The following is a 25348-nucleotide window of genomic DNA, read 5'->3' on the forward strand; positions in this document are numbered from 1 at the left end:
GGCTCGTGTGGAGGTGCTCGGATTGCTATATGGTTGCAGTCGATTACACCCTGCACCCGTGGGAAGCCAGACACAGCGTGGAATCCAACCGCCCTCTCCATCTGGCTGAGATCGTCCATGGGGAAGGTGACGTAGTGCGAGGCCCTGCGAAACAAGCCGTCGGTGACCTGCCTTATGCACTTGTGTGCAGACGACTGAGAGACCCCGGCGATGTCCCCAGAGGCACCCCGGAATTATCCGGAGGTGAAGAAGTTGAGGGCAGTGGTGACTTTGTCAGCGACAGGCAAGCAGATGCTGCTCAGCCCAGCCGAGAGCAGCTCGACATGAAGGAGGCTGCAGATGTCCACGACTACCTGGCGACTGACTCTGAGCCTTCGTATGCACTGCTCCTCAGAGAGGTCCAGGAAGCTGAGCCTCGGTCTGTAGACCCTGTTGCGAGGTTAGTGTCTCCTGCGACGCCGCTCTCTGTTGTTGCCCTCTGTGCTCTTGTGCAGGTGCCTAAGACGCAGCACTGTGATGTGAAGCTCCTCATGGTGGAGGTGGACGTCGTGCCCGGCGAGGCTGGTGATGTTGCTCGTCCTCGGATGTAGTGGTGAACGCAGCCGTGGCTCCCCCCATCCTGACGGTGTGAGTTTGAGGGCGTCCGCAAAGTAGTTAAATATGTTTGCATTGTATGGGTGGAAAGTAAGAATTTTGAGTGAAAACACAAAAGTCTTGCAGCCAAAACTTTGTCTGAAGTGACAGAGTGCCCTGCTGCAATAAATGAGGTTTTCTCCCCACCTGTCAAAAAAGCATTTGCATTTCCCACTGGCTGTGTCTGAAACACGTCTGCTCCAACAGGGAGTGTTTCCCACAGCACGGGAAACACGCTGAGGATGCTTCAAAGTTGCACCCCTGCCAAAATGTCGAGTCAATCAAGTAGTTCAAGTACCTCAACTATCTGACAAACTATGCAAATTATCATCCCGCCAGCTTTAATTGTCGGTGGCACTTCTGCATTCGGGAGGCGCGCGCACCCGGACACGTCACCAGGAAACCCGGAAGTCGGCGGGTTGAAGCCGGGCTCCGAAGCCGCTCGGCATTTCAGTGATTTTCAGAGCCCCCCCACCCCCAACACACCCGCTCCTTCACCTGAAAATTGGCACCTTGGAGTAGGACTTGAACCCACAAATATCTGACTCAGTTGGGAACGCTACCACTGAGCCATGCTAGCACTAAAAATAAAGTTTCACATTTCTAAATCAGGAATCAAACTTGGGTGAAAAGCAGGAGCTCTAACCACTAAACAATGTGGGAACTTCAATTGTTAAATTTACATATATAATAGGAAAATTATAAACCAGGTTGTCTAATCAGCAGCATTTCTGTTACAATTCTTCGTTTCGTTTCTGAAGAAGTGCTATGAGAATAATATTCTGGAACTTAGTGGGCTATGAATTAAGGCTTTCCAATATCGATTTCAGCAAATTATAACAAAACCAGTTTCTTAATCTGTTTGTTCAAATGACTGTTACTAATATTACCACTGAGCCAACCTAATGATCTCACTGGAGGTTTCTCCTGTGTATAAATAAGGGTTCAGTTGAGTCTCTTAGCTCAGTGAGAGTCAGAGGCAGCTATAATTACTGCTCACCCAAAATGCATCGACAAGAACTAATTCATCCACTTGATTTCACTTACTACCCTATTCTTGCAGCTTTCGGTATTCCTGGTAAGTTATTAAAACCACTTATTAGTTATGTAAACTTGTGCTTAACTAGAATACCACTGTTGTGTGTATACTATCTTGATGTAATAGACTTGATTATAGTGTAGAAATATCATGCCATTTGATGCAATACTTCAGGTCAAGTCAATAAGATGAATAGGATTTGTGAATATGTGCATGTTGAACACTGTTATTAAGACGTCAGAATTCAGCAGGAGATGAAAAATGCAGGCTGTATTTGTTGAGAAAGAACCACAGAACAACTGACCCATTTAAGGAGGCAATTTGACCCATCATCCATAGGAAGAACATAGGAACATAGGAACAGGAGTAGGCCATTCAGCCCCTCGTGCCTGCTCTGCCATTTGATAAGATCATGGCTGATCTGTGATCTAACTCCATATACCTGCCTTTGGCCCATATCCCTTAATACCTTTGGATGCCAAAAATCTATCTATCTCAGATTTAAATTTAGCAATTGAGCTGGTATCAATTGCCATTTGCGGAAGAGAGTTCCAAACTTCTACCACCCTTTGTGTGTAGAAATGTTTTCTAATCTCGCTCCTGAAAGGTCTGGCTCTAATTTTTAGACTGTGCCCCCTACTCCCTCTGTTAAGTCTTTGCAAGTACAATCCAAAACTTATCCACTGCCCCTCTCTCCCCAAAAACCGTACCTTCCTTTGCTTCAAATGTTATTAACTTGTTCATAACTTCCAACACACTTCAAATACGAGCGACACTCATTTACCCGAATGCTTTGTTTCCTATCTCTCAATCAATGTTTATCCTTGCTGCTACATTGCCATATGTATCTATTTTTCTAACAAGCTTCTTGTGTGTCACCTTATCAACACCTTTTGAGAATCCATATACACCACATCTACTGCATTCCCATTATCTATTATCTATCTAATTGGTCATTTCTTTAAAAAATTCTATTATATTTGTCAAATACAACTTGCCTTTAGCAAATCCATGCTGCCTGCTCTAAATGCTTATTGAATCTATTATTCAAAATATAATTGAAGAGTTTGTCCAAAACTAACATTAGACTGGTAAAAGTATATAAATAATAAAAAGATAGTCAAAGGAAGTGGGGGGCTGATCAGGGACCAAAAAGGAGATCTTTTTGTGGAGGCAGAGGACAAGGCTGAGGTATTAAATGATACTTCCAATCCTCCTTAGATATGCAAGTGGTGTCAGAGGAATGTTAAACCCTGTTCAAAAAAGGGGAGAGGGATAAACCCGGCAACTACAGGGCAGTCAGCCTAACATTGGTGGTGGAGAAACTTTTAAAGACAATAATCCAAGACAAAATTAATTGTCTTGGAAAAATATGGTTTAATAAATGACAGCCAGCATGGATTTGTTAAAAGCAAATCGTGTTTAGCTAACTTACATCGAGTCACATCAAGTCTACAGCACAAAAACAGGCCATTTGGCCCGACTGGTCTATGCCAGCGTTTATGCTCCACACAAGCCTCCTGCCTTCTTACTTCATCTAACCCTATCAGCATACCCTTCTATTCCTTTCTGATTTCTCTGGCTTCTCCTTAAATGGATCTATGCAATTTGCCTCAACTTCTCCTTGTGGTTGCACGTTCCACATCCTTACTACTCTTTGGGTAAAGAAGTTTCTCCTGAATTCTGCACTGGATTTATTGGTGACTATCTTATATATATAACTTGGCGCAAAAATAAAACAGGAAAGGTGGCTCAACCGTGGCTTACAAAAGAAATTAGGGATAGTATTAGATCCAAAGAGGAGACATATAAAATTGCCAGAAAAAGTGGCAAGCCTGAGGATTGGGAGCAGTTCAGAATTCAGCAAAGGAGGACAAAGAGATTGATTAAGAGGGAAAAATAGAGTATGGGAGTAAACTAGCAGGGAACATAAAAACTGACTGTAAAACTTCCATAAATATGTCAAGAAAAAATGATTAGTGAAGACAAATGTAGGTCCCTTACAGTCAGAAATAGGAGAAATTATAATGGGGAACAAAGAAATGGCAGAACAATTAAACACATACTTTGGTTCTGTCTTCACAAAGGAGGACACAAATAACCTGCCAGAAATGTTAGGGAACCAAGGGTCTAGTGAGAGGGAGGAACTGAAGGAAACCAGTATTAGTAAAAAAAATAGTGCTAGGGAAATTAATGGGGCTAAAGGCTGACAAATCCCCAGGGCCTGATAATTTACATCCCAGAGTACTAAAGAAAGTGGCCCTGGAAACAGTGGATGCATTGGTGATCATCTTCCAAAATTCTATAGACTCTGGAACAGTTCCTACAAATTGGAGGGTGGCAAATGTAACCCCACTATTTAAAAAAGGAGGGTGAGAAAAAACAGGGAATTACAGACCAGTTAGTCTATCAGTAGTGGGGAAAATACTAGAGTCTATTATAAAAGATGTGATAACAGAACACTTGGAGGGCATTGACGGGATTGGACAAAGTCAGCATTGGTTTATGAAAGGGAAATCATGCTTCACAAATCTATTGGAGTTTTTTGAGGATGTAACCAGTAGAATAGATAGGGGAGAAACAGTGGATGTGGTGTATTCGGATTTTCAGAAGGCTTTTGATAAGGTCCCACACAAGAGGTTAGTGTGCAAAATTAAAGCACATGGGATTGGGGGGAATATACTGGCATGGATTGAGAATTGGTTGACAGACAGGAAACAGAGAGTATGAATAAACGGGTCTTTTTCTGGGTGGCAGGCAGTGACTAGTGGGGTACCGCAGGGATCAGTGCTTGGGCCCCAGCTATTCACAATATATATCAATGATTTGGATGAGAGAACTAAATATAACATTTCCAAGTTTACAGACGACACAAAGCTGGCGTGGAATGCGAGCAGTGAGGAGGATGCAAAGAGGCTCCAATGTGATTTAGACAAGTTGGGTGAGTGGGCAAGAACATGGCAGATGCAGTATAACGTGGATAAATGTGAGGTTATCCACTTTGGTTGTAAAAACAGAAAGGCAGATTATTATCTGAATGGTGATAGATTGGGAAAAGGGGAGGTGCAACGAGACCTGGGTGTCCTTGTACACCAGTCGCTGAAAGCGAGCATTCAGGTGCAGCAAGCAGTTAGGAAGGCGAATGGTATGTTGGCCTTCATTGCAAGAGGATTTGAGTACAGGAGCAGGGATGTCTTACTGCAGTTATACAGGGCCTTGGTGAGACCACATCTGGAGTATTGCGTGCAATTTTGGTCTCCTTACCTGAGGAAGGATGTCCTTGCTGTGGAGGGAGTGCAATGAAGGTTTACCATACTGATTCCTGGGATGGCAGGACTGACATATGAGGAGAGATTGGGTCAACTAGGCCTATATTCACTAGAGATTAGAAGAATGAGAGGTGATCTCATCAAAACATATAAAATTCTAACAGGACTAGACAGACTAGATGCAGGGAGGATGTTCCCGATGGCTGGGGAGTCCAGAACCAGGGGTCACAGTCTCAGGATATGGGGTATGCCATTTAGAACCGAGATGAAGAGAAATTTCTTCACTCAGAGGGTGGTGAACCTGTGGAATTCTCTATCACAGAAGGCAATGGAGGCCAAGTCATTCGATGTATTCAAGAGGAGATAGATATATTTCTTAATGCTAGGGGAATCAAGGGATATGGGGAAAAAGCGGGAACAGGGTACTGAGTTAGATGATCAGCCATGATCATTTTGAATGGCGGAGCAGGCCCGAAGGGCCGAATGGCCTACTCTTGCTCCTATTAATTTATTAACAACTTAGATGAAGGCATAGAAAGTCTTATATCTAAGTTTGCCAATGTCACAAAGATTGGTGGCATTGTAAGCAGTGTAGCTGAAAACATAAAATTCCAAAGCGATATTAGGAACATAGGAACATAGGAACAGGAGTAGGCCATTCAGCCCCTCATGCCTGCTCTGCCATTTGATAAGATCATGGCTGATCTGTGATCTAGCTCCATATACCTGCCTTTGGCCCATATCCCTTAATACCTTTGGTTGCTAAAAAGCTATCTCACATTTAAATTTAGCAATTGAGCTAGTATCAATTGCCATTTGCGGAAGAGAGTTCCAAACTTCTACCTGATAGATTAGGTGAATGGGCAAAACTGTGGCAAATGGAATTCAATGTCGGCAAATGTGAGGTCATCCACTTTGGATCAAAAAAGGATAGAACAGGGTACTTTCTAAATGGTAAAAAGTTAAAAACAGTGGATGTCCAAAGGGACCTAGGGGTACAGGTACATAGATCATTGAAGTGTCATGAACAGGTGCAGAAAATAATCAATAAGGCTAATGGAATGCTGGCCTTTATATCTAGAGGACTGGAGTACAGGGGGGCAGAAGTTATGCTGCAGCTATACAAAACCCTGGTTAGACCACACGTGGAGTACTGTGAGCAGTTCTGGGCACCGCACCTTCGGAAGGACATATTGGCCTTGGAGGGAGTGCAGTGTAGGTTTACAAGAATGATACCCGGACTTCAAGGGTTAAGTTACGAGGAGAGATTACACAAATTGGGGTTGCATTCTCCAGAGTTTCGAAGGTTAAGGGGTGATCTGATCGAAGTTTATAAGGTATTAAGGGGAACAGATAGGGTGGATAGAGAGAAACTATTTCCGCTGGTTGGGGATTTTAGGAGTAGGGGGCACAGTCTAAAAATTAGAGCCAGACCTTTCAGGAGTGAGATTAGAAAACATTTCTACACACAAAGGGTGGTAGAAGTTTGGAACTCTCTTCTGCAAACGGCAATTGATACTAGCTCAACTGCTAAATTTAAATCTGAGCTCGATAGCTTTTTGGCAACCAAAGGTATTAAGGGATATGGGCCAAAGGCAGGTATATGGAGTTAGATCACAGATCAGCCATGATCTTATCAAATGGCGGAGCAGGCACGAGGGGCTGAATGGCCTACTCCTGTTCCTATGTTCCTATTTTCTATGTTTCTAGGTTTCTATGTTTACCTCTACTTTTGGACTCCCCCACAAGTAGAAACATTTTCTCTACATCTACCCTATCAAACCCTATCATTAGGTTGCAAAGGGATACAGACAGGTTAAGTGAGTGAGCTAGAAGGTGGCAGATGGAGTATAATGTGAGGTTATTCACTTTGGTAGGAAGAATAGAAAAACGGAATATTTTTTAAATGGTGAGAAACTATTAATTGTTGGTGTTCAGAGAGATTTGGATGTCCTTGTACACGAAGTGCAGAAAGTTAGCATGCAGGTACAGCAAACAGTTAGGAAGGCAAATGGTATGTTGACCTTTATTGCAAGGGGGTTGGAGTACAAGAGTAAGGCAGCCTTGCTGCAATTGTACAGTGATGTGGAGATGCCGGTGATGGACTGGGGTGCACAAATGTAAGGAATCTTACAACACCAGGTTATAGTCCAACAGTTTTATTTGAAAATCACAAGCTTTCAGAGGCTTTCTCTTTCGTCAGGTGAGTGTCGGATTCCTTGAAAATTACCGCATATATAGTCAGAGAACAATGCCTGGTGATTACAGATAATCTTTCCAACTGCCCGTTATCAAGGCAATCAAATGAATTGAATAGTGTTCAGACAGAGAAACATTAGATACCAGACTACTGACTATACAAACGGCCAGAACCAAAGACAGAGAGGGAGAGAGAGAGAGAAACATCCGAAAGACGGGCACCTCAGCACCTCACTCTACCGCAAGCCCACGGACAACCTCATGATGCTCCACTTTTCCAGCTTCCACCCTAACCACGTCAAAGAGGCCATCCCCTATGGACAGGCCCTGCGAATACACAGGATCTGCTCAGACGAGGAGGAACGCGATGGACACCTACGGACGCTGAAAGACGCCCTCGTAAGAACGGGATATGACGCTCGACTTGTCGATCGACAGTTCCGACGGGCCACAGCAAAAAATCGCATAGACCTCCTCAGAAGACTAACACGGGACGCAACCAACAGAGTACCCTTCGTCGTCCAGTACTTCCCCGGAGCGGAGAAACTACGCCATGTTCTCCGCAGCCTTTAACATGTCATCGATGATGACGAACACCTCGCTAAGGCCATCCCCATGCCTCCACTACTCGCCTTCAAACAGCCACCCAACCTCAAACAGACCATCGTTCGCAGCAAATTACCCAGCTTTCAGGAGAACAGCGTCCACGACACCACACAACCCTGCCACGGTAACCTCTGCAAGACATGCCAGATCATTGACACAGATACCACCATCACACGAGAGGACACCACCCACCAGGTACATGGTTCATACTCCTGTAACTCGGCCAACGTTGTCTACCTCATACGTTGCAGGAAAGGATGCCCCGGAGCATGGTACATTGGCGAGACCATGCAGACACTGCGACAACGGATGAACGGACACCGCACAACAATCGCCAGACAGGAGGGTTCCCTCCCAGTCGGGGAACACTTCAGCAGTCAAGGACATTCAGCCACCGATCTTCGGGTAAGCGTTCTCCAAGGCGGCCTTCGAGACACAAGACAACGCAAAATCGTCGAGCAGAAATTGATAGCCAAGTTCCGCACCCATGAGGACGGCCTCAACCGGGATCTTGGGTTCATGTCACGCTACACGTAACCCCACCAGCAGAAAAAAAAGTTATCTGTTTTTAGTACAACTGGTCATTCTCTCTCTTTCTCTTCCTTTCGGATGTTTCTCTCTCTCTCTCCCTCTCTGTCTTTGGTTCTGACCGTTTGTATATTCAGTAGTCTGGTATCTAATGTTTCTCTGTCTGAACACTATTCAATTCATTTGATTGCCTTGATAACGGGCAGTTGGAAAGATTATCTGTAATCACCAGGCATTGTTCTCTGACTATATATGCAGTAATTTTCAAGCAATCCGACACTCACCTGACGAAGGAGAAAGCCTCCGAAAGCTTGTGATTTTCAAATAAAACTGTTGGACTATAACCTGGTGTTGTAAGATTCCTTGCAATTGTACAGGGCATTGGTGAGACCACACCTGGAGTACTGTGTACAGTTTTGGTCTTCTTACCTAAGGAAGGATGTACTTGCCTTAGAGGGGGTGCAACAAAGATTCACTAGTTTAATTCCTGGGATGAGAGGGTTGTCCTGTGAAGAGAGATTGAGTAGAATGGGCCAATACTCTCTGGAACTTAGAAGACTGAGAGGTGATCTCTTTGAAACATATAAGATTCTGAGAGGGCTTGAAAGGGAGAGGCTGCTTCCCCTGCTGGAGAGTCTAGAACTAGGAGACATAGAGGGAAAAATTGGATAGGGGCCGTTTTGGGGCGCAGATAGCGTGATGTGTTATTACCCCACGCCCAATGGCCCCTCCGCAGGCAGGTCGCAAGTTTCGGTCCTTCCGAGGACTTACTTGCAATCAGCGTTCCATTCCAGGCCTTGCACGTGGAATCAATGTCATTTGCAATTTCCACCACCAGAGGGAGCTCAATCTCTTAAAGGGAGGATGTTTCTTAGAAATCTCTTAAAGGTAGCTGGTACCTGTTATTTGCTGAAAATAACAGTGTAATGTCTGGACAGAGTCTGAACAGAGCTCAGACATCACACACCTAAAACACAGATGCAGGTCCCATCCCTATGTTTACACACTGATGAATTATGATAAAACATTGAATAAAGGTTGCGCACAACTAAATCCCACATCCTCCAATCAGCACGCCAGACCTCACCAATCTGCCGATCTGAGTTTGTACCAGGCCTGTGAGAGTGCGTGCACCAAGGTTCTCTGCTGATGCACTAGAGACCTTGGTGCAAGAGTTGGACAGAAGGAGGGACATCCAATATCCGCAGGGGGGGAAGCGGGGGGGTAGGTGGTTGGGGAGGGCAAGAGGCAAGAGGCCCTCCAGACATATATCCAAAAGGCAGCGGGAGGCAGCGGGGGACGCAGTCAATGTCAGGCGCACAGCAACATGAACATGGATGCAGTGCAGGAAGAAGTTCAACGCTTTGATATGAGTGGTCAAGGTGAGTGAGGTCAACTGTCAAATAGCGTCTCCTGCCAAATGCACCACGCACTACAGTCCCCATCACCCACATACCAACAAACTCTTTCCATCAGTACTCAACTCTTCCAACCAGATGCTTCCTCTCACTCTTACACATTACCACTGTTTCAAGCCGCACACCCACAACTCACAGGCCACACACACTGGCAGCTATTCAACCGTGACAGGCACATCACCCAGACACACGCCCCGCTTTCTTGCAGGAGAAGGTGGCGCATATCAAGAGGCAGCAAGTGGCAGTGGCATTTAGCCCCTCGTGCTTGTTCCGCCATTCAATGAGATCATGGTGGACCTGTGACCTATCTCCATATACCCGTCTTAGCCCCATATCCCTTAATACACTTGGTTCACAGAAATCTATCAATCTCAGATTTAACTTTTACAGTTGTAAATGTCTGGGCAGCCAGAAGCAATAATCCAGCCACTAACCTGTAAATCCTGCATGGTCTCTTTAAATCGCGCTGGCAGGGAGTCCTCCAGGCACTCTAAGACACGTTCAGATGGTTGGGGTTAAGATTGTGCGTTGAGTTGAGCGTTAAGTCTCAAAATGGTGTCCATTACTTTAAATTAGCATTGCACACTGATTGAAGCCATTTTCTCCCTACTTTACATGATTCCAGCCTTTGTTATCTGCACCTGCGCCAACTCCAAGATGGCGTCCAGCACATGTCAAGCTGGAAACGTGCGTGCGCATCCAAGATGCCATCTTGGATATCAGCGAGGCCGTGTAGCGCTGAAACAACGGGCGCCCATAGTCTCAGGATAAAGGGTCGGTCATTTAGGACCAAGATAAGAAGGAATTTCTTCACTCAGAGGGTTGTGAATCTTTGGAATTCTCTACCCCAGAGGGCTGTGGATGCTCAGTCATTGAATATATTCAAGGCTGAGATCGATAGAGTTTTGGATTCTAAGGGAATCAAGGGGTATGGGGATTGGGCGGGAAAGTGGAGTTGAGGTTGAAGATCAGCCATGATCTTATTGAATGGCTAAGCACATTCCAGGGGCCGTATGGCCTATTCCTGCTCCTATTTCTTATGTTCTAATGTTCTTATCATAGAATCATAGAAAGTTACGGCACAGAAGGGGGCCATTCGGCCCATCATGTCCATGCTGGCCAAAAAAGAGCTAACCAGCTTAATCCCACTTTCCAGCACTTGGTCTGTAGCCCTACAGGTTACGGCATTTCAAATGCACATCCAAGTACTTTTTAAATGAGTTGAGGTTTTCTGCCTCTACCACCCTTTCAGGCAGTGAGTTCCAGACCCCCGCTACCCTCTGGGTGAAAAAATTTCTCCTCAGCTCCCATCTAATCCTCTACCAATTATTTTAAATCTATGCTCCCTGGTCACTGACCCCTCTGCTAATGGTAATAAGTCCTCCCTATCCACTCTATCTAGTCCAATCATAATTTTATATATATTATCTTGAAGACCTCTATCAGGTCACCCCCCCAGCCTTCTCTTTTTTAGAGAAAAGAACACCAGCCTGTTTAATCTTTCCTGTTAAGTATATCCTCTCAGTTCTGGTATTATCCTTGTCAATCTTTTTTTGCAAATTCTCCAATGCTTCTAAATCCTTTTTATAATATGGAGACCAGGACTGTGTGGTCTAAACAAGGTTCTATACAAGTTTAACATAACTTCTCTGCTTTTTGGTTCTATCCCTCTAGAAATGAACCGCAGTGTTTGGTTTGTCTTTTTTATGGCTTTGTTAACCTGCATTGCTACTTTAAGTGATTTGTGTACCTGTACCCTGAGATCCCTTTGTGCCTCTACCCCATTCAGACTCTTATTACCCAAGCAGTGTGTGGCCTCCTTATTCTTCCTACCAAAATGCACTACCTCACACTTATCTATATTGATATTCATTTGTCAATTACATGCTCATTCTGCAAGTTTATTAATGTCCTCTCGCATTTTAATGCATTCTTCCTTTGTATTACATAGAAACATAGAAAATAGGAGCAAGAATAGGCCATTCAGCCCTTTGGGCCTGCTCTGCCATTCAAAATGATCATGGCTGATTGTCTAACTCAGTACCCTGTTCCCGCTTTTTCCCCATATCCCTTGATCCCTTTTGCATTAAGAAATATATCTATCTCCTTCTTGAATACATCTAATGACTTGGCCTCCACTGCCTTCTGTGGTAGAGAATTCCATTGGTTCACCATCCTCTGAGTGAAGAAATTTCTCCTCATCTCGGTTCTAAATGGCATACCCCGTATCCTGAGACTGTGACCCCTGGTTATGGATTCCCCATCCATCGGGAACATCCTCCCTGCATCTAGTCTGTCTAGTTCTTTTAGAATTTTACATGTTTTGATGAGATCACCTCTCATTCTTCTAATCTCTAGTGAATATAGGCCTAGTTGACCCAATCTCTCCTCATACATCAGTCCTGCCATCCCAGGAATCAGTCTGGTAATTAACTGCACCCCCCAATTAGGTGTCATCCACAAATATTAAAATTGTACTTCCAATTCCGGAGTCCAAATCGTTGATGTAAATTGTGAACACCAGTGGTCCTAGCACCAATCCCGGTAGAACACCACTTCCTAACTTTTGCCCGTCTGAATAGCTAACCTTAACACCTACTCTCTGTTTTCTGTTTTGTAGCCAGCTTGCTATCCATTCTGCAACATGTCCCCTGACTCCACATACTCTGACCCTAGTCATGAGTTTACAATGCGGTACCTTATCGAAGGCCTTTTGAAAATCCAAATATATTACATCTACTGCATTACACTTGTCTACTCTTTCTGTTACTTCTTCAAAGAATTCAAGAAGTTTGGTCAAACATGACTTTCCTTTCTGAAATTTGTGCTGACTACTCTTTGTTATATTTTTATTTTCTACATATTTTTCTATTACATCTTTGAGAAAAGATTCCATTATCTTTACTACCACTGACGTTAAGTTAATTGGTCTATTGTTCCCTTGACTTGTTCTATCTCCCCTTTTAAATATAGGAATCACATTAGCTGTCTGCCAGTCCTCTGGCACTATTCCCTTTTCTAATGAATTTTTATGTATATCTAATAGTGCCTCTGCTATCTCTTCCCTAACTTCTTCTAGTTTACATGGATGCAATCCATCCAGACCTAGAATTTTATCCTCTCTAAGTTTAATTAGCTTATCAATTATCTCTCCCCTTTTCTATGTTAAATGTTTTAATATCTTTTTGATCTCTTCTTCTAATGTCATGCCCACCTTGTTAGTCTCCCTGATAAATACTGAGGCAAAGTAACTATTCCATATTTTTGCCATTTCACTGTCGTGACCCATGAGTTTATCTTGTGCATCCCTTAGTGGCCCGATCCCTATCCCGATTTTTCTTTTGTTATTTATGTATCTGTAGAATACTTTACTATTTATTTTTGTATTCCTTGATAACTTAATTTTGTAGTTCCTCTTTGCTTTCCTAATTGTTTTTTTGACATCCTTCCTATCCTCTTTATATTTCCTTTTGTCATCCTCTCCTTTATTGTACTTAGAGTATGTCATTTTTTTTAGTTTCAATTTTACCCTTATCTCTTTATTCATCCATGTGTTTCATTATTGGTTAGTTTGAGCTTGTTTTTTAGAGGAATGTATTTCTCCTGAACTCTATTGATCACCGTTTTAAATATTTCCCACTTTGACAATGTTTTTTTCCAGTTTACCTTCCCAAGTTCCATTCTTATCCCCTCAAAATTAGTTTTTATCCAATCTATTACTTTGGTCTTTGTCTTACATTTGTCTTTGTCTATCATTATTTTAAAACTTATTTTGTTATGATCGCTATTGCCTAGATATTCTCTTACACTTACTTCTCATATCTGCTCCGGTTCCTTTCCTTGGGATTTCATGGGATGTGGGCATCGCCTTGCCAGCGATGCCCACATCCCATGAACGAGTAAAAAAAAACTAGATCCAGCCGTGAGTCCCCTCTTTTGTTGGGCTTCTCACATACTGTACACACTGTAAAAACTCTATTTCCGATTCCCTACCACTTCTTGCCAGTTTATTTGGGGGTAGTTAAAATCTCCAATGATTATTATTCAATATTTTTTACTCATTTCATAGATTTGCCTACATATTTCTTCCTCCACTTCCTTTCCACTATTAGGTGGTCTGCAGAATATACCTATTAACATGATTGATCCCTTCTCATCCTTTGTCTCAATCCATATGGATTCTGTTTCTATCATATTATTTATGTCCATTTTTTCTATTGCCATGATGTTGTCTGTAATTGGTGCAGCTACTGCACCATGCCTTCTTCCTTCTCTATCCTTTCTAATTACATTATGTCCTGTAATATTTAACTGCCAGTCCTGCTCTTTATGTAGCCATGTTTCAGTTATCCCTACTACATCTGACTCCTCACTACGAATTATTGCTCCAGTTGCCCCATTTTGTTTTGCATGCTGTGCACATTGCCGTACAGGCAATTTAATTTGTTTTTAATAATTGTTCCCTTCACTTTATTTTTAAAAGACATTTTTACTCATGTTGTATAACTGTATTTGTTCCATGACCGTTTATGCTGCCCTTCTTCCTCACCTTGATCTTACTTTTACCCTAATTTCCTATTTCTTTTATCTTCAGACTGATGTTATTTTCACCAGATCCCTCGCCCCGTCTACCTTGGTTGAGTTCTTTGATGAAGTAATGGAGAGGGTTGATGAGGGTAGTACGGTTGATGTGGCGTATATGGACTCTCAAAAGGCATTTGATAAAGTACCACATAATAGGCTTGTCAGCAAAATTGAAGACCATGGAATTAAAGGGGCAGAAGCAGTGTGGATATGAAATTGGCTAAGTGACAGAAAGCAGATAGTGGTGAATGGTTGTTTTTCAGACTGGATGGAAGGACACAGTGGTGTCCCCCAGGAGTTATTATTAGGACCACTGCTCTTTTTTATATATAAAGGGCAAAAGAGTAACTAGGGAGAAAGTAGGGCCTCTGAAGGTTCAACAAGGTCATCTATGTGCGGAACCACAAGAGATGGGTGAGATCCTAAATGAATATTTCGCATCGGTATTTACGGTTGAGAAAGGCATGGATGTTAGGGAACTTGGGGAAATAAATAGTAATGTCTTGAGGAGTGTACATATTACAGAGAGGGAGGTGCTGGAAGTCTTAACGCGCATCAAGGTAGATAAATCTCCGGGACCTGATGAAATGTATCCCAGGACGTTATGGGAGGTTAGGGAGGAAATTGCGGGTCCCCGAGCAGAGATATTTGAATCATCCACCGCTACAGGTGAGGTGCCTGAAGATTGGAGGGTAGCAAATGTTGTGCCTTTGTTTAAGAAGGGCGGCAGGGAAAAGCCTGGGAACTACAGACCGGTGAGCCTGACATCTGTAGTGGGTAAGTTGTTGGAGGGTATTCTGAGAGACAGGATCTACGGGCATTTGGAGAGGCAGGGACTGATTAGGAACAGTCAGCATGGTTTTGTGAGAGGAAAATCATGTCTCACGAATTTGATTGAGTTTTTTGAAGGGGTAACCAAGAAGATAGATGAGGGCTGTGCAGTAGACGTGGTATACATGGACTTTAGCAAAGCCTTTGACAAGGTACCGCATGGTAGGTTGTTACATAAGGTTAAATCTCACGGGATCCAAGGTGAGGTAGCCAATTGGATACAACATTGGCTTGACGACAGAAGACAGAGGGTGGGTGTAGAGGGTTGTTTTTCAAATTGGAGGCCTGTGTCCAGCGGTGTGCCTCAGGGATCGGTGCTGGGTCCGCTGTTATTTGTTATTTATATTAATGATTTGGATGAGAATTTAGGAGGCATGGTTAGTAAGTTTGCAGATGACACCAAGATTGGTGGCATTGTGGACAGTGAAGAAGGTTATCTAGGATTGCAACGGGATCTTGATAAATTGGGCCAGTGGGCCGATGAATGGCAGATGGAGTTTAATTTAGATAAATGTGAGGTGATGCATTTTGGGAGATCGAATCGGGCCAGGACCTACTCCGTTAATGGTAGGGCGTTGGGGAGAGTTATAGAACAAAGAGATCTAGGAATACAGGTTCACAGCTCCTTGAAAGTGGAGTCACAGGTGGATAGGGTGGTGAAGAAGGCATTCAGCTTGCTTGGTTTCATTGGTCAGAACATTGAATACAGGAGTTGGGATGTCTTGTTGAAGTTGTACAAGACATTAGTAAGGCCACACTTGGAATACTGTGTACAGTTCTGGTCACCCTATTATAGAAAGGATATTATTAAACTAGAAAGAGTGCAGAAAAGATTTACTAGGATGCTGCCGGGACTTGATGGTTTGACTTATAGGGAGAGGTTAGATAGACTGGGACTTTTTTCCCTGGAGAGTAGGAGGTTGAGGGGTGATCTTATAGAAGTCTATAAAATAATGAGGGGCATAGATAAGGTAGATAGTCAAAATCTTTTCCCAAAGGTAGGGGAGTCTATAACGAGGGGACATAGATTTAAGGTGAGAGGGGAGAGATACAAAAGGGTCCAGAGGGGCAATTTTTTCACTCAAAGGGTGGTGAGTGTCTGGAACGAGCTGCCAGAGGCAGTAGTAGAGGCGGGTACAATTTTGCCTTTTAAAAAGCATTTGGACAGTTACATGGGTAAGATGGGTATAGAGGGATATGGGCCAAGTGCAGGCAATTGGGACTAGCTTAGTGGTATAAACTGGGTGACATGGACATGTTGGGCCGAAGGGCCTGTTTCCATGTTGTAAACTTCTATGATTCTGACCTGGACTTGGGTATACAGGGCATAATTTCAAAGCCTGCAGATGACATGAAACTCAGAAATGTAGTAAGCAGTGAGGAGGATAGTAGCAGACTTCAGAAGGACATAGACAGACTGGTGAAATGGACAGACACAGTGGAAGAAGGGTAGGTAACCAGAGGACACAAATTTGCAGAAATTGGCAAAAGAAGCAGAGGGGAGGTGGGGAGTTTTTTTTTTCAGCGTGTTGTTATTATCTGGAACGCTTCCTGAAAGGGTGGTGGAGGCAGATTAAATAGTAACTTTCAAAAAGAAATTGGATAAATATATGAAGGGGAAAAATTTACAGGGCTATGGGGAAAGGGCAGGGGAATGGGACTAATTGGATAGCTCTTTCAAAGAGCCAGCACAGGGAGTGATCTATTGAATTGGGGAGTGATCAGCTGAATTGGGGAATGATCTATTGAATTGGGGAGTGATCTGCTGATTTGGGAATGATCAGCTGAATTGGGGAGTGATCTGCGGAATTGGGAGTGATCAGCTGAATTGGGGGGTGACTGCTGTTGTGAAAAATTCTGGGAGTTTTATAGATGAATTTATGAAGTTGGCAGTCCAGTAATTGGGTGCAGTAAAAAGTATGCAAGTAAGAAATTGAGTTACACTAGCAGAGTGTGGAAGTACAAATATCGTAGCTGTCTAAAGCATTGGTCAGACTTTGTGCAGTTTGAGTCACCAAATTATAATCAGCACATGATTGCGATTGAGAGGAAACATAAGGAACAGCCACAGTGATTCTGGATATCAGGAACTTATGTCCGCACTATGTGATCTTTGGGCTGGTTAGATGAGCACTGGGTTTTAAGCCGATGACTCGCTGGCCACAGTTAAATAAACTTGTAACAATGTATTAATTGAATTTCATTGTTTGGATAATGTACAGTTTCAGGTTTCTTCAAATTCCTGATTTTCCCTTTCCAGTACAGTTTGATTTTAGCAAGGCTTTTGACAAGGTCCCACATGGTAGATTGGTCAAAAAAGTAAAGGCCCATGGGATCCAAGGGAATGTGGCAAATTGGATCCAAAATTGGATCAGTGGCAGGAAGCAAAGGGTAACGGTTGACGGGTGTTTTTGCAACTGGAAGGCTGTTTCCAGTGGGGTGCCGCAGGGCTCGGTACTAGGTCCTTTGCTTTTTGTGTATACATTAACGATTTGGACTTAAACGTAGGGGGCAGGATTAAGAAATTTGCGGATGACACAAAGGTAGGCCATGTGGTTGATAGTGAGGAGGAAAGCTTTAGACTGCAGGAAGATATCAATGGACTGGTCAGATGGGCAGAAAAGTGGCAAATGGAGTTCAATCTGGAGAAGTGTGAGGTAATGCATTTGGGGAAAGCAAACAAGGCAAGGGAATACACAATAAATGGGAGGATACTGAGAGGAGTAGAGGAAGTGAGGGACCTTGGAGTACATGATCCCTGAAGGTAGCAGGACAGGTAGATAAGGTGGTTAAGAAGGCAAATAGAATGCTTTCCTTTATTAACCGAGGCATAGACTATAAAAGCAGGGATGTTATGGTGGAACTGTATAAAACACTGGTTAGGCCACAGTTTGAGTACTGTGCACAGTTCTGGTCACCACATTACAGATGTAATTGCACTAGAGAGGGTGCAGAGGAGATTTACGAGGATGTTGCCAGGACTGGAGAATTTTAGCTATGATGACAGATTGGATAGGCTGGGGTTGTTTTCCTTGGAACAGAGGAGGCTGAGGGGTGATTTGATTGAGGTGTATAAAATTATGAGGGACCTAGATAGAGTGGATAGGAAGGACCTATTTCCCTTAGTGGAGGGGTCAATAACCAAGGGGGATAGATTTAAAGTGATTGGTAGAAGGGTTAGAGCTGTAATGAGGAAAACATTTTTTCACCCAGAGGGTGGTGGGGGTCTGGGACTCACTGCCTGAGAGGGTGGTAGAGGCAAAAACCCTCAACACATTTAAAAAATCCCTGGATGTGCACCTGGAGAGCCGTGACCTGTAGGGCTATGGACCAAATGCAGGAAAGTGGAATAGGCTGGGTGGCTCGTTTCTCAGTTGGCGCGGACACGATGGGCCGAATGGCCTCCTTCTGTGCCATAAATTTTCTATGATTCTATGATCTCTTGTCCTCCAGCCCTCAATGTTTTGGATCCTCCATTCAGAATTCCTTTCCTGATCAGCTCCTACCAGGTCCATCATGGAACTCCTGAGGTCTTCCTCTTCCTCATCCTCCAATCTGTTTGGCCAATCCACTGTAAATTCATTCAAACTTCTTCCATACTGATCCTTTTGCCATGAACGTGATCAATAATTTGTTTTTTTCCTCTCATTTTGCAGTTAATTTATTGGCAATTGTGATCCTGGCCCGTGGAAAGTGCGGCCTCACCAAATGCATCACTTGCTACCTGGTATCGATGGCAGTCGGAGACCTACTGGTCATTATCACTGATGTAATATTGTATAAGATTGTTTATTATTATTTCCAAAATTCTTTGTTTGACACCACGCCCATGTGTCGTCTTGTTGTCGTTCTGTATGCTTCGAGCCAGGATTGCTCTGTTTGGTTAACCGTAGCTTTCACCTTCGATCGCTTCATTGCCATTTGTTGCCAACAACTGAAAACAAAATATTGCACCGAGAAAACGGCAGCCGTGGTTATCGCGGTGGTGTCTACAATCTTCTGTTTAAAATGCATTCCCTGGTACTTTGCATTTGGACCTCGATATGTAACCAACAATGTCCCTTGGGAATGCGTCCTGAAACCAATCTTTTATACCTCAAAAGCGTGGGCCGCATTCGCTTGGCTGCATCGCATTTTCACCCCATTGCTCCCATTTGGATTTATTCTGTTGTTCAATGTTCTGACTGTCAAAAATATTTTAGTGGCGAGTAAAGTTCGCAGAGGACTCCTGGGCTGCAACAGTGGTGAGAATCACAATGATCCAGAGATAGCAAATCGCAAAAAATCCATCATTTTACTTTTCACTATATCCGGCAGTTTTATACTGTTATGGACGACGTATGTTGTGTATTTCTTATATGTACGAATCACAAATGCTTTTTATCATACGAGTTTCAATGATCCTTTATTTAAGGCCCAACAAGCTGGATCCATGCTTCAGCTTTTGAGTTCTTGTACAAACACGAGCATTTATGCAGTAACCCAAGCCAAATTCAGAAATGAAGTGAAAAATGCAATGAAATATCTGTTTACTCATATTTTCAAGTTAATTAAGTGTAGAAACAATTGAAGGCAGAGCTGACAGTCTAGCTTCAGAACTCAATTCTACCTAGCCTGTTCCGACACCCACTGTGCAACAGGATTTTCACACCCACTGTGCAACGAGATTTTCACACCCACAGTGTGAAGGGATTTTCACACCCACTGTGCAATGGGATTTTCACAATCTACACTGTGTGTTCTATAAATAGATTCATAGTCTGCTGCCATTTGAGCATTACACTAAAAAAATACAGTGCTGTAAAATTGACTGAAACTAACACATATATGGGGAACATGGGAATGGGAGCAAAACATGTATATCAAGCATGCTCTGCATTTTGTTATCCCTGACCACTATTTTCAATTCCTCATTCTTTCATATCTTTTAATGTACTTACTTCTAAAGTTAATTGATGTCCCCTTTAAATATCTTAATTTAGCATCCTTTTTTATTCATTTTTGGGCTATGGGTGTAGCTAGCAAGACCAGTATTTATTGTCCATCCTTAGTTCCCCTTGAAGGTGGTGGTGAGCCTTCTTCTTGAACCACTGCAGTCCATGGGGTGAAGGTGCTCCCACAGCATTGTTAGGAAGGGAGTTCCAGGATTTTGATCGAGCGATGATGAAAAAATGATGATGTATGTCCAAGTCAGGATGGTGTGTGACTTGAAGGGGAGCTTGGAGGTGATGATGCACCTGCTGACCCTTGTCCTTCTAGGTAGTGGAGGTCACGGGTTTGGAAGGTTCTATCAAAGTAACCCTGGCGAGCTGCTGCAGTGGATCCTGTAGATAGTACACACTGCAGCCACGGTGCACTAGTGGTGGACGGAGTTGATGGGGTGTCAATCAAGTGGATGCTTTGTCCTGGATGGTGTTGAGCTTCTTAAGTGTTGTTGCAGGCAAGTGGAGAATATTCCATCACACTCCTGATTTGTGCCTTGTAGATGGTGGAGAGGCTTTGGGGAGTCAGGAGGTGAGCCATTTGCTACAGAATGTTACTTGCCAATTATCAGCCCAAGCCTGCATGTTGCCCAGTTCTTGCAGCATGTAGGCATGGACTGATTCATTATTTGAGGAATTGCAAATGGAGCTGTACACTGTGCAATCATTAGCAAACAGCCCCACTTCTGACTTGATGATGTAAGGAAAGTCATTGATAAAGTAGCTGAAATTGGTTGAGCCTATATCACTGCCCTGAGGAACTCCAGCAGCGATGTCCTGGGGCTGAGATTATTGGTCTCCAACAACCACAATCATCTTCCTTTGTGCCAGATACAAAGACTGGAGAGCTTTCCCTCAGATCCCCACTGGCCAGTTTTACTAGGACTCCTTGGTATCACACTCGGTCGAATGTTGCCTTCATGACAAGGGCAGTCACTCTCGCTTCACCTCTGGAATTCAGCTTTTGTGTCCAAGGCTGTAGTGACGTCTGGAGCCGAGTGGTTCCAAAATCCAAACTGAGCATCGGTGAGCAGGTCATTGGTGAGTAAGTGCCATTTGATAGCACTGCTGACGACTCCTTCCATCACTTTGTTGATGATTGAGAGCATTTCTCGCCCACAACATCAGTCCAGATTGGTACCGTCATGACCACTTAGGCGCCAGCCGTGCCAGAGCAGCAGACAGAAGAAGCACAAACGGCTCTTCCGCAAGTGGTACAAGACAGAGGCCTCACACTCCTGGGTCTCTCTTTCACTAAGCCGGACACCATAACCAATTGTGATGCCTGTAGGAACCACCACACTCTCCCTCTCCTCCCGAGGCACAACGACACCCTTTCTATCCTCCTTGGGCATCATCATACTCTTCCTCCCCTCCCTGGGCACCATCACACTCTCCCTCTCCTCCCTGGGCACCATCACACTCAACCTTTCCTCCCTGGGCACCATCACACTCTCCCTCTCCTCCCTGGGCATCAGCACACTCTCCCTCTAGTCCCTTCCCACCCTGGGCACTGCCACTCTCTCCTTCCCATCCTGGACACCACCACCTTCCCTCCCCACCCTGGGCACTGTTCACCCTCTTAAAGCAACACTCACATTACAAACCTCCACACTATGTATATGCGTGCCTATAGCTCCCCAAACATACACCAACCTCTTGTATAAGCTCCACACCTTCCCCAGTTGTAACATCATCACACCCTCACAACTCCCACCACCTCGCCCATCACAATTACCACATATTCCTTAACTGACAGTCTTATTGTAAGGAAAGGGGAATCAAACTGTCCTGTAGTCTACTAATGTTATACTACTATTGATTTTTCTTTATATTGTAGTAATGTTAACCGTTAGCCTTTGTCTATTAAGCAGGGAAGTGTAAGTACATTTAAAATACCACTGAGCTGTTATGTCAGTGCTGACTCGCCAGGATGAAGGCATGAATGGGACTGGACAAAGTCAGCATGGGTTTATGAAAGGGAAATCATACTTAACAAATCTACTGGAATTTTTTGAGGCTGTAACTAGTAGAATAGATAGGGGAGAACCAGTGGATGTGGTGTATTTGGATTTTCAGAAAGCTTTTGATAAGGTCCCACACAAGAGGTTAGTGTGCAAAATTAAAGCACATGGGATTGGGGGGAATATACCGGCATGGATTGAGAATTGGTTGACAGGAAACAGAGAGTAGGAATAAACGGGTCTTTTTCCGGGTGGCAGGCAGTGACTAGTGGGGTACCGCAGGGATCAGTGCTTGGGCCCCAGCTATTCACAATATATATCAATGATTTGGATGAGGGAGCTAAATGTAACATTTCCAAGTTTGCAGACGACACAAAGCTGGGGTGAAATGTGAGCTGTGAGGAGGATGCAAAGAGGCTCCAATGTGATTTAGACAAGTTGGGTGAGTGGGCAAGGACATGGCAGAAGCAGTATAACGTGGATAAATGTGAGGTTATCCACTTTGGTTGTAAAAACAGAAATGCAGATTATTATCTGAATGGTGATAGATTGGGAAAAGGGGAGGTGCAACGAGACCTGGGTGTCCTTGTACATCAGTCGCTGAAAGCAAGCATTCAGGTGCAGCAAGCAGTTAGGAAGGCGAATGGTATATTGGTCTTCATTGCAAGAGGATTTGAGTACAGGAGCAGGAATGTCTTACTGCAGTTAAACAGGGCCTTGGTGAGACCACATCTGGAGTATTGTGTGCAGTTTTGGTCTCCTTATCTGAGGAAGGATGTCCTTGCTATGGAGGGAAGAATAAGAGGTGATCTCACCGAAACATATAAAATTCTAACAGGACTAGACAGACTAGATGCAGGGAGGATGTCCCCGATGGCTGGGGAGTCCAGAACCAGGGGTCACAGTCTCAGGATACGGGGTATGCCGTTTAGCACCGAGATGAGGAGAAATTTCTTCACTCAGAGGGTGGTGAACCTGTGGAATTCTCTACCACAGAAGGCAGTGGAGGCCAATTCATTGGATGTATTCAAGAAGGAGATAGATATATTTCTTAATGCTAAAGGGATCAAGGGATATGGGGAAAAAGCGGGAACAGGGTACTGAGTTAGACGATCAGCCATGATCATTTTGAATGGCGGAGCAGGCCCGAAGGGCTGAATGGCCTACTCTTGCTCCTATTTTCTATGTTTCTATGTTTCTATCAAGTAATTGGAGACTTAATTAAAGACTGTGATTGAATCATTTGATAACAGTGTGGAAAAACAGTCAGTTCGACAAAGGAAAATATCTGGGTATACATTACCCTTTTTAATTGAGGTTACTCTAGAAGCAGGAGATTGAGTGGCACTGAATCAAAGACAGACTTATCAATCAGACAGAATAGCAATTAAGTGTAACAAGAGTGAAACTATTGATAAGATAAGGAAGTTATACTTGTTAGGTCAATGGAAAAAAGAGCTTGTTAAGTGAGGAAAACGAAAGTTATCGATAAAGGATTCGTCAATTAAATTCTCCTGATTATGAAGTTGTGTTTTGACATTTATAGAATTGTGAGGATTGTCACATGGAGGGAGTGAGAGAAATGTATAAAAACTGCCTGCCTGTACTGACTATTTGGATTTGTAAAGGCCTAAGATACTGAGCTCAGAACTGTAACATGTTTAAATCTCCAACCAAACTGTCAGGTTTTATTGTAAGTGCTGCCCTTTAACTGTACATTTGTACGATTGCCTGTGCTGTATAGTTGATAAATCTGTGACACCTGATATTCAATGTTTAACAGCCTTATTGATGAGAGGAGTAAATTATAAATAAGAACCCCATCTCTAACATTATCCTTGAACACATCCCCCCTCAGCTTGCAATAAAAGAAATATTTGCATTGAAATACACTGGGCACTTATCATAGCATCATTGTATGGTACAGCACAGAAGGAGGCTCTTTGGCAGAGCTCTCCAATTAGTCCCACACCCCGGCTCTTTCCCCATAGCCCTGTAAATTTTTTCCCTCCAAGTATTTATACACCTCCCTTTTGAAAGTTATTATTCAATCTGCTGCCACCACCCTTACAGGCAGAGCATTCCAGATCATGACAACGAGCTACGTCAAAAAATATTGCCTCATCTCACCTTTGGTTCTTTTGCCAATCACCTTAAAGCTGTGTCCTCTGGTTACTGACCCTTTCGCCACTGGAAACAGTTTCCCCTTATTTACTCTATCAAAACCATTCATGATTTGGAACACCTCTAACAAACCTCCCCTTAACCGTCTCTGGTCTAAGGAAAACAATCCCAGCTTCTCCAGTCTCTCCACATAACTGAAGTCCCTCATTTCTGGTACCATTCGAGTAAATCTCTTCTGTACCCTGACGCCTTGACATCCTTCCTAAAGTGTGGTGCCCAGAATTAGACCAATACTCCAGCTGAGGCCTAACCAGTGTTTTATAAAGGTTGAGCATAACTTCTTTGCTTTTGTACTCTATGCCTCTATTAATAAAGCCAAGGATCCCATATGCTTTTTAACAGTCTTCTCAACTTGTCCTGCCACCTTCAAAGATTTATGTAAGTACACCCCCAGGTCTCTCTGTTCCCACACTCCCTTAAAATTGTACCATTTAGTTTATGTTGTCTTTCCTCATTCTTCCTACCAAAATATATCACTCCACATCTCTGTGTTAAATTTCATTTGTCATGTGTCTGCCTGTTTCACCAGTCTATCTATGTCCTCCTGAAGTCTGTTACCACCTTCCACATTATTTACCACATTTCTGAGTTTTGTGTCATCTGCAAACTTTGAAATGATACCCTCTATACCCAAGTCCAGGTCATTAATATATATCAAAAAGAGCTAATAATCTCCACCTTGAAGTCCTCCCATTGTTCAATTACTGTTTTGCCTACCAATTTTTGATTCCAATCCACCTGGGCAAAATCCCTTTTTAACTCACCGAAGTTAGCCCTCCTCCAGTTAAGTATTTTTGCATTTGATTTTTCCTTGTTCTTTTCCATAACTTTTCTAAACCTAATGATATTGTGATCACTGTTTCCCAAATACTCCCCCATTGAAACATGCTCCACCTGACCCACTTCATTCCCCAGAACTAGATCCAGCACTGCTTCCTTCCTCGCTGGGCTGGAAACGCACTGATCAAGAAAGTTCTCTCGTATACGTTTCAGGAGTTTCTCCCCTTCTTTGCCCTTTACACTGTTACTATCCCAGTCTATATTGGGATAATTGAAGTCCCCCATTATCACGACTCTATCGTTCTTGCATCTTTCTGTAATTTGCCTGCAA

At 43.4% G+C, this 25348-nt stretch overlaps 1 protein-coding gene across 1 annotated transcript; it reads left to right on the forward strand.

Annotated features, from left to right (window-relative positions):
* The first annotated feature begins 1638 nt into the window (after positions 1 to 1638).
* LOC137340261 (probable G-protein coupled receptor 139) lies at positions 1639 to 19677 on the forward strand. Its single transcript, XM_068002677.1, has 2 exons — positions 1639 to 1711; positions 18764 to 19677. The coding sequence occupies exons 1-2, from the start codon at positions 1639 to 1641 to the stop codon at positions 19675 to 19677; spliced, it is 987 nt and encodes a 328-aa protein (XP_067858778.1).
* The last annotated feature ends 5671 nt before the right edge of the window (positions 19678 to 25348 follow it).

Source organism: Heptranchias perlo, chromosome 21 (assembly GCF_035084215.1).
Source record: "Heptranchias perlo isolate sHepPer1 chromosome 21, sHepPer1.hap1, whole genome shotgun sequence".
NCBI lineage: Eukaryota > Metazoa > Chordata > Chondrichthyes > Hexanchiformes > Hexanchidae > Heptranchias > Heptranchias perlo.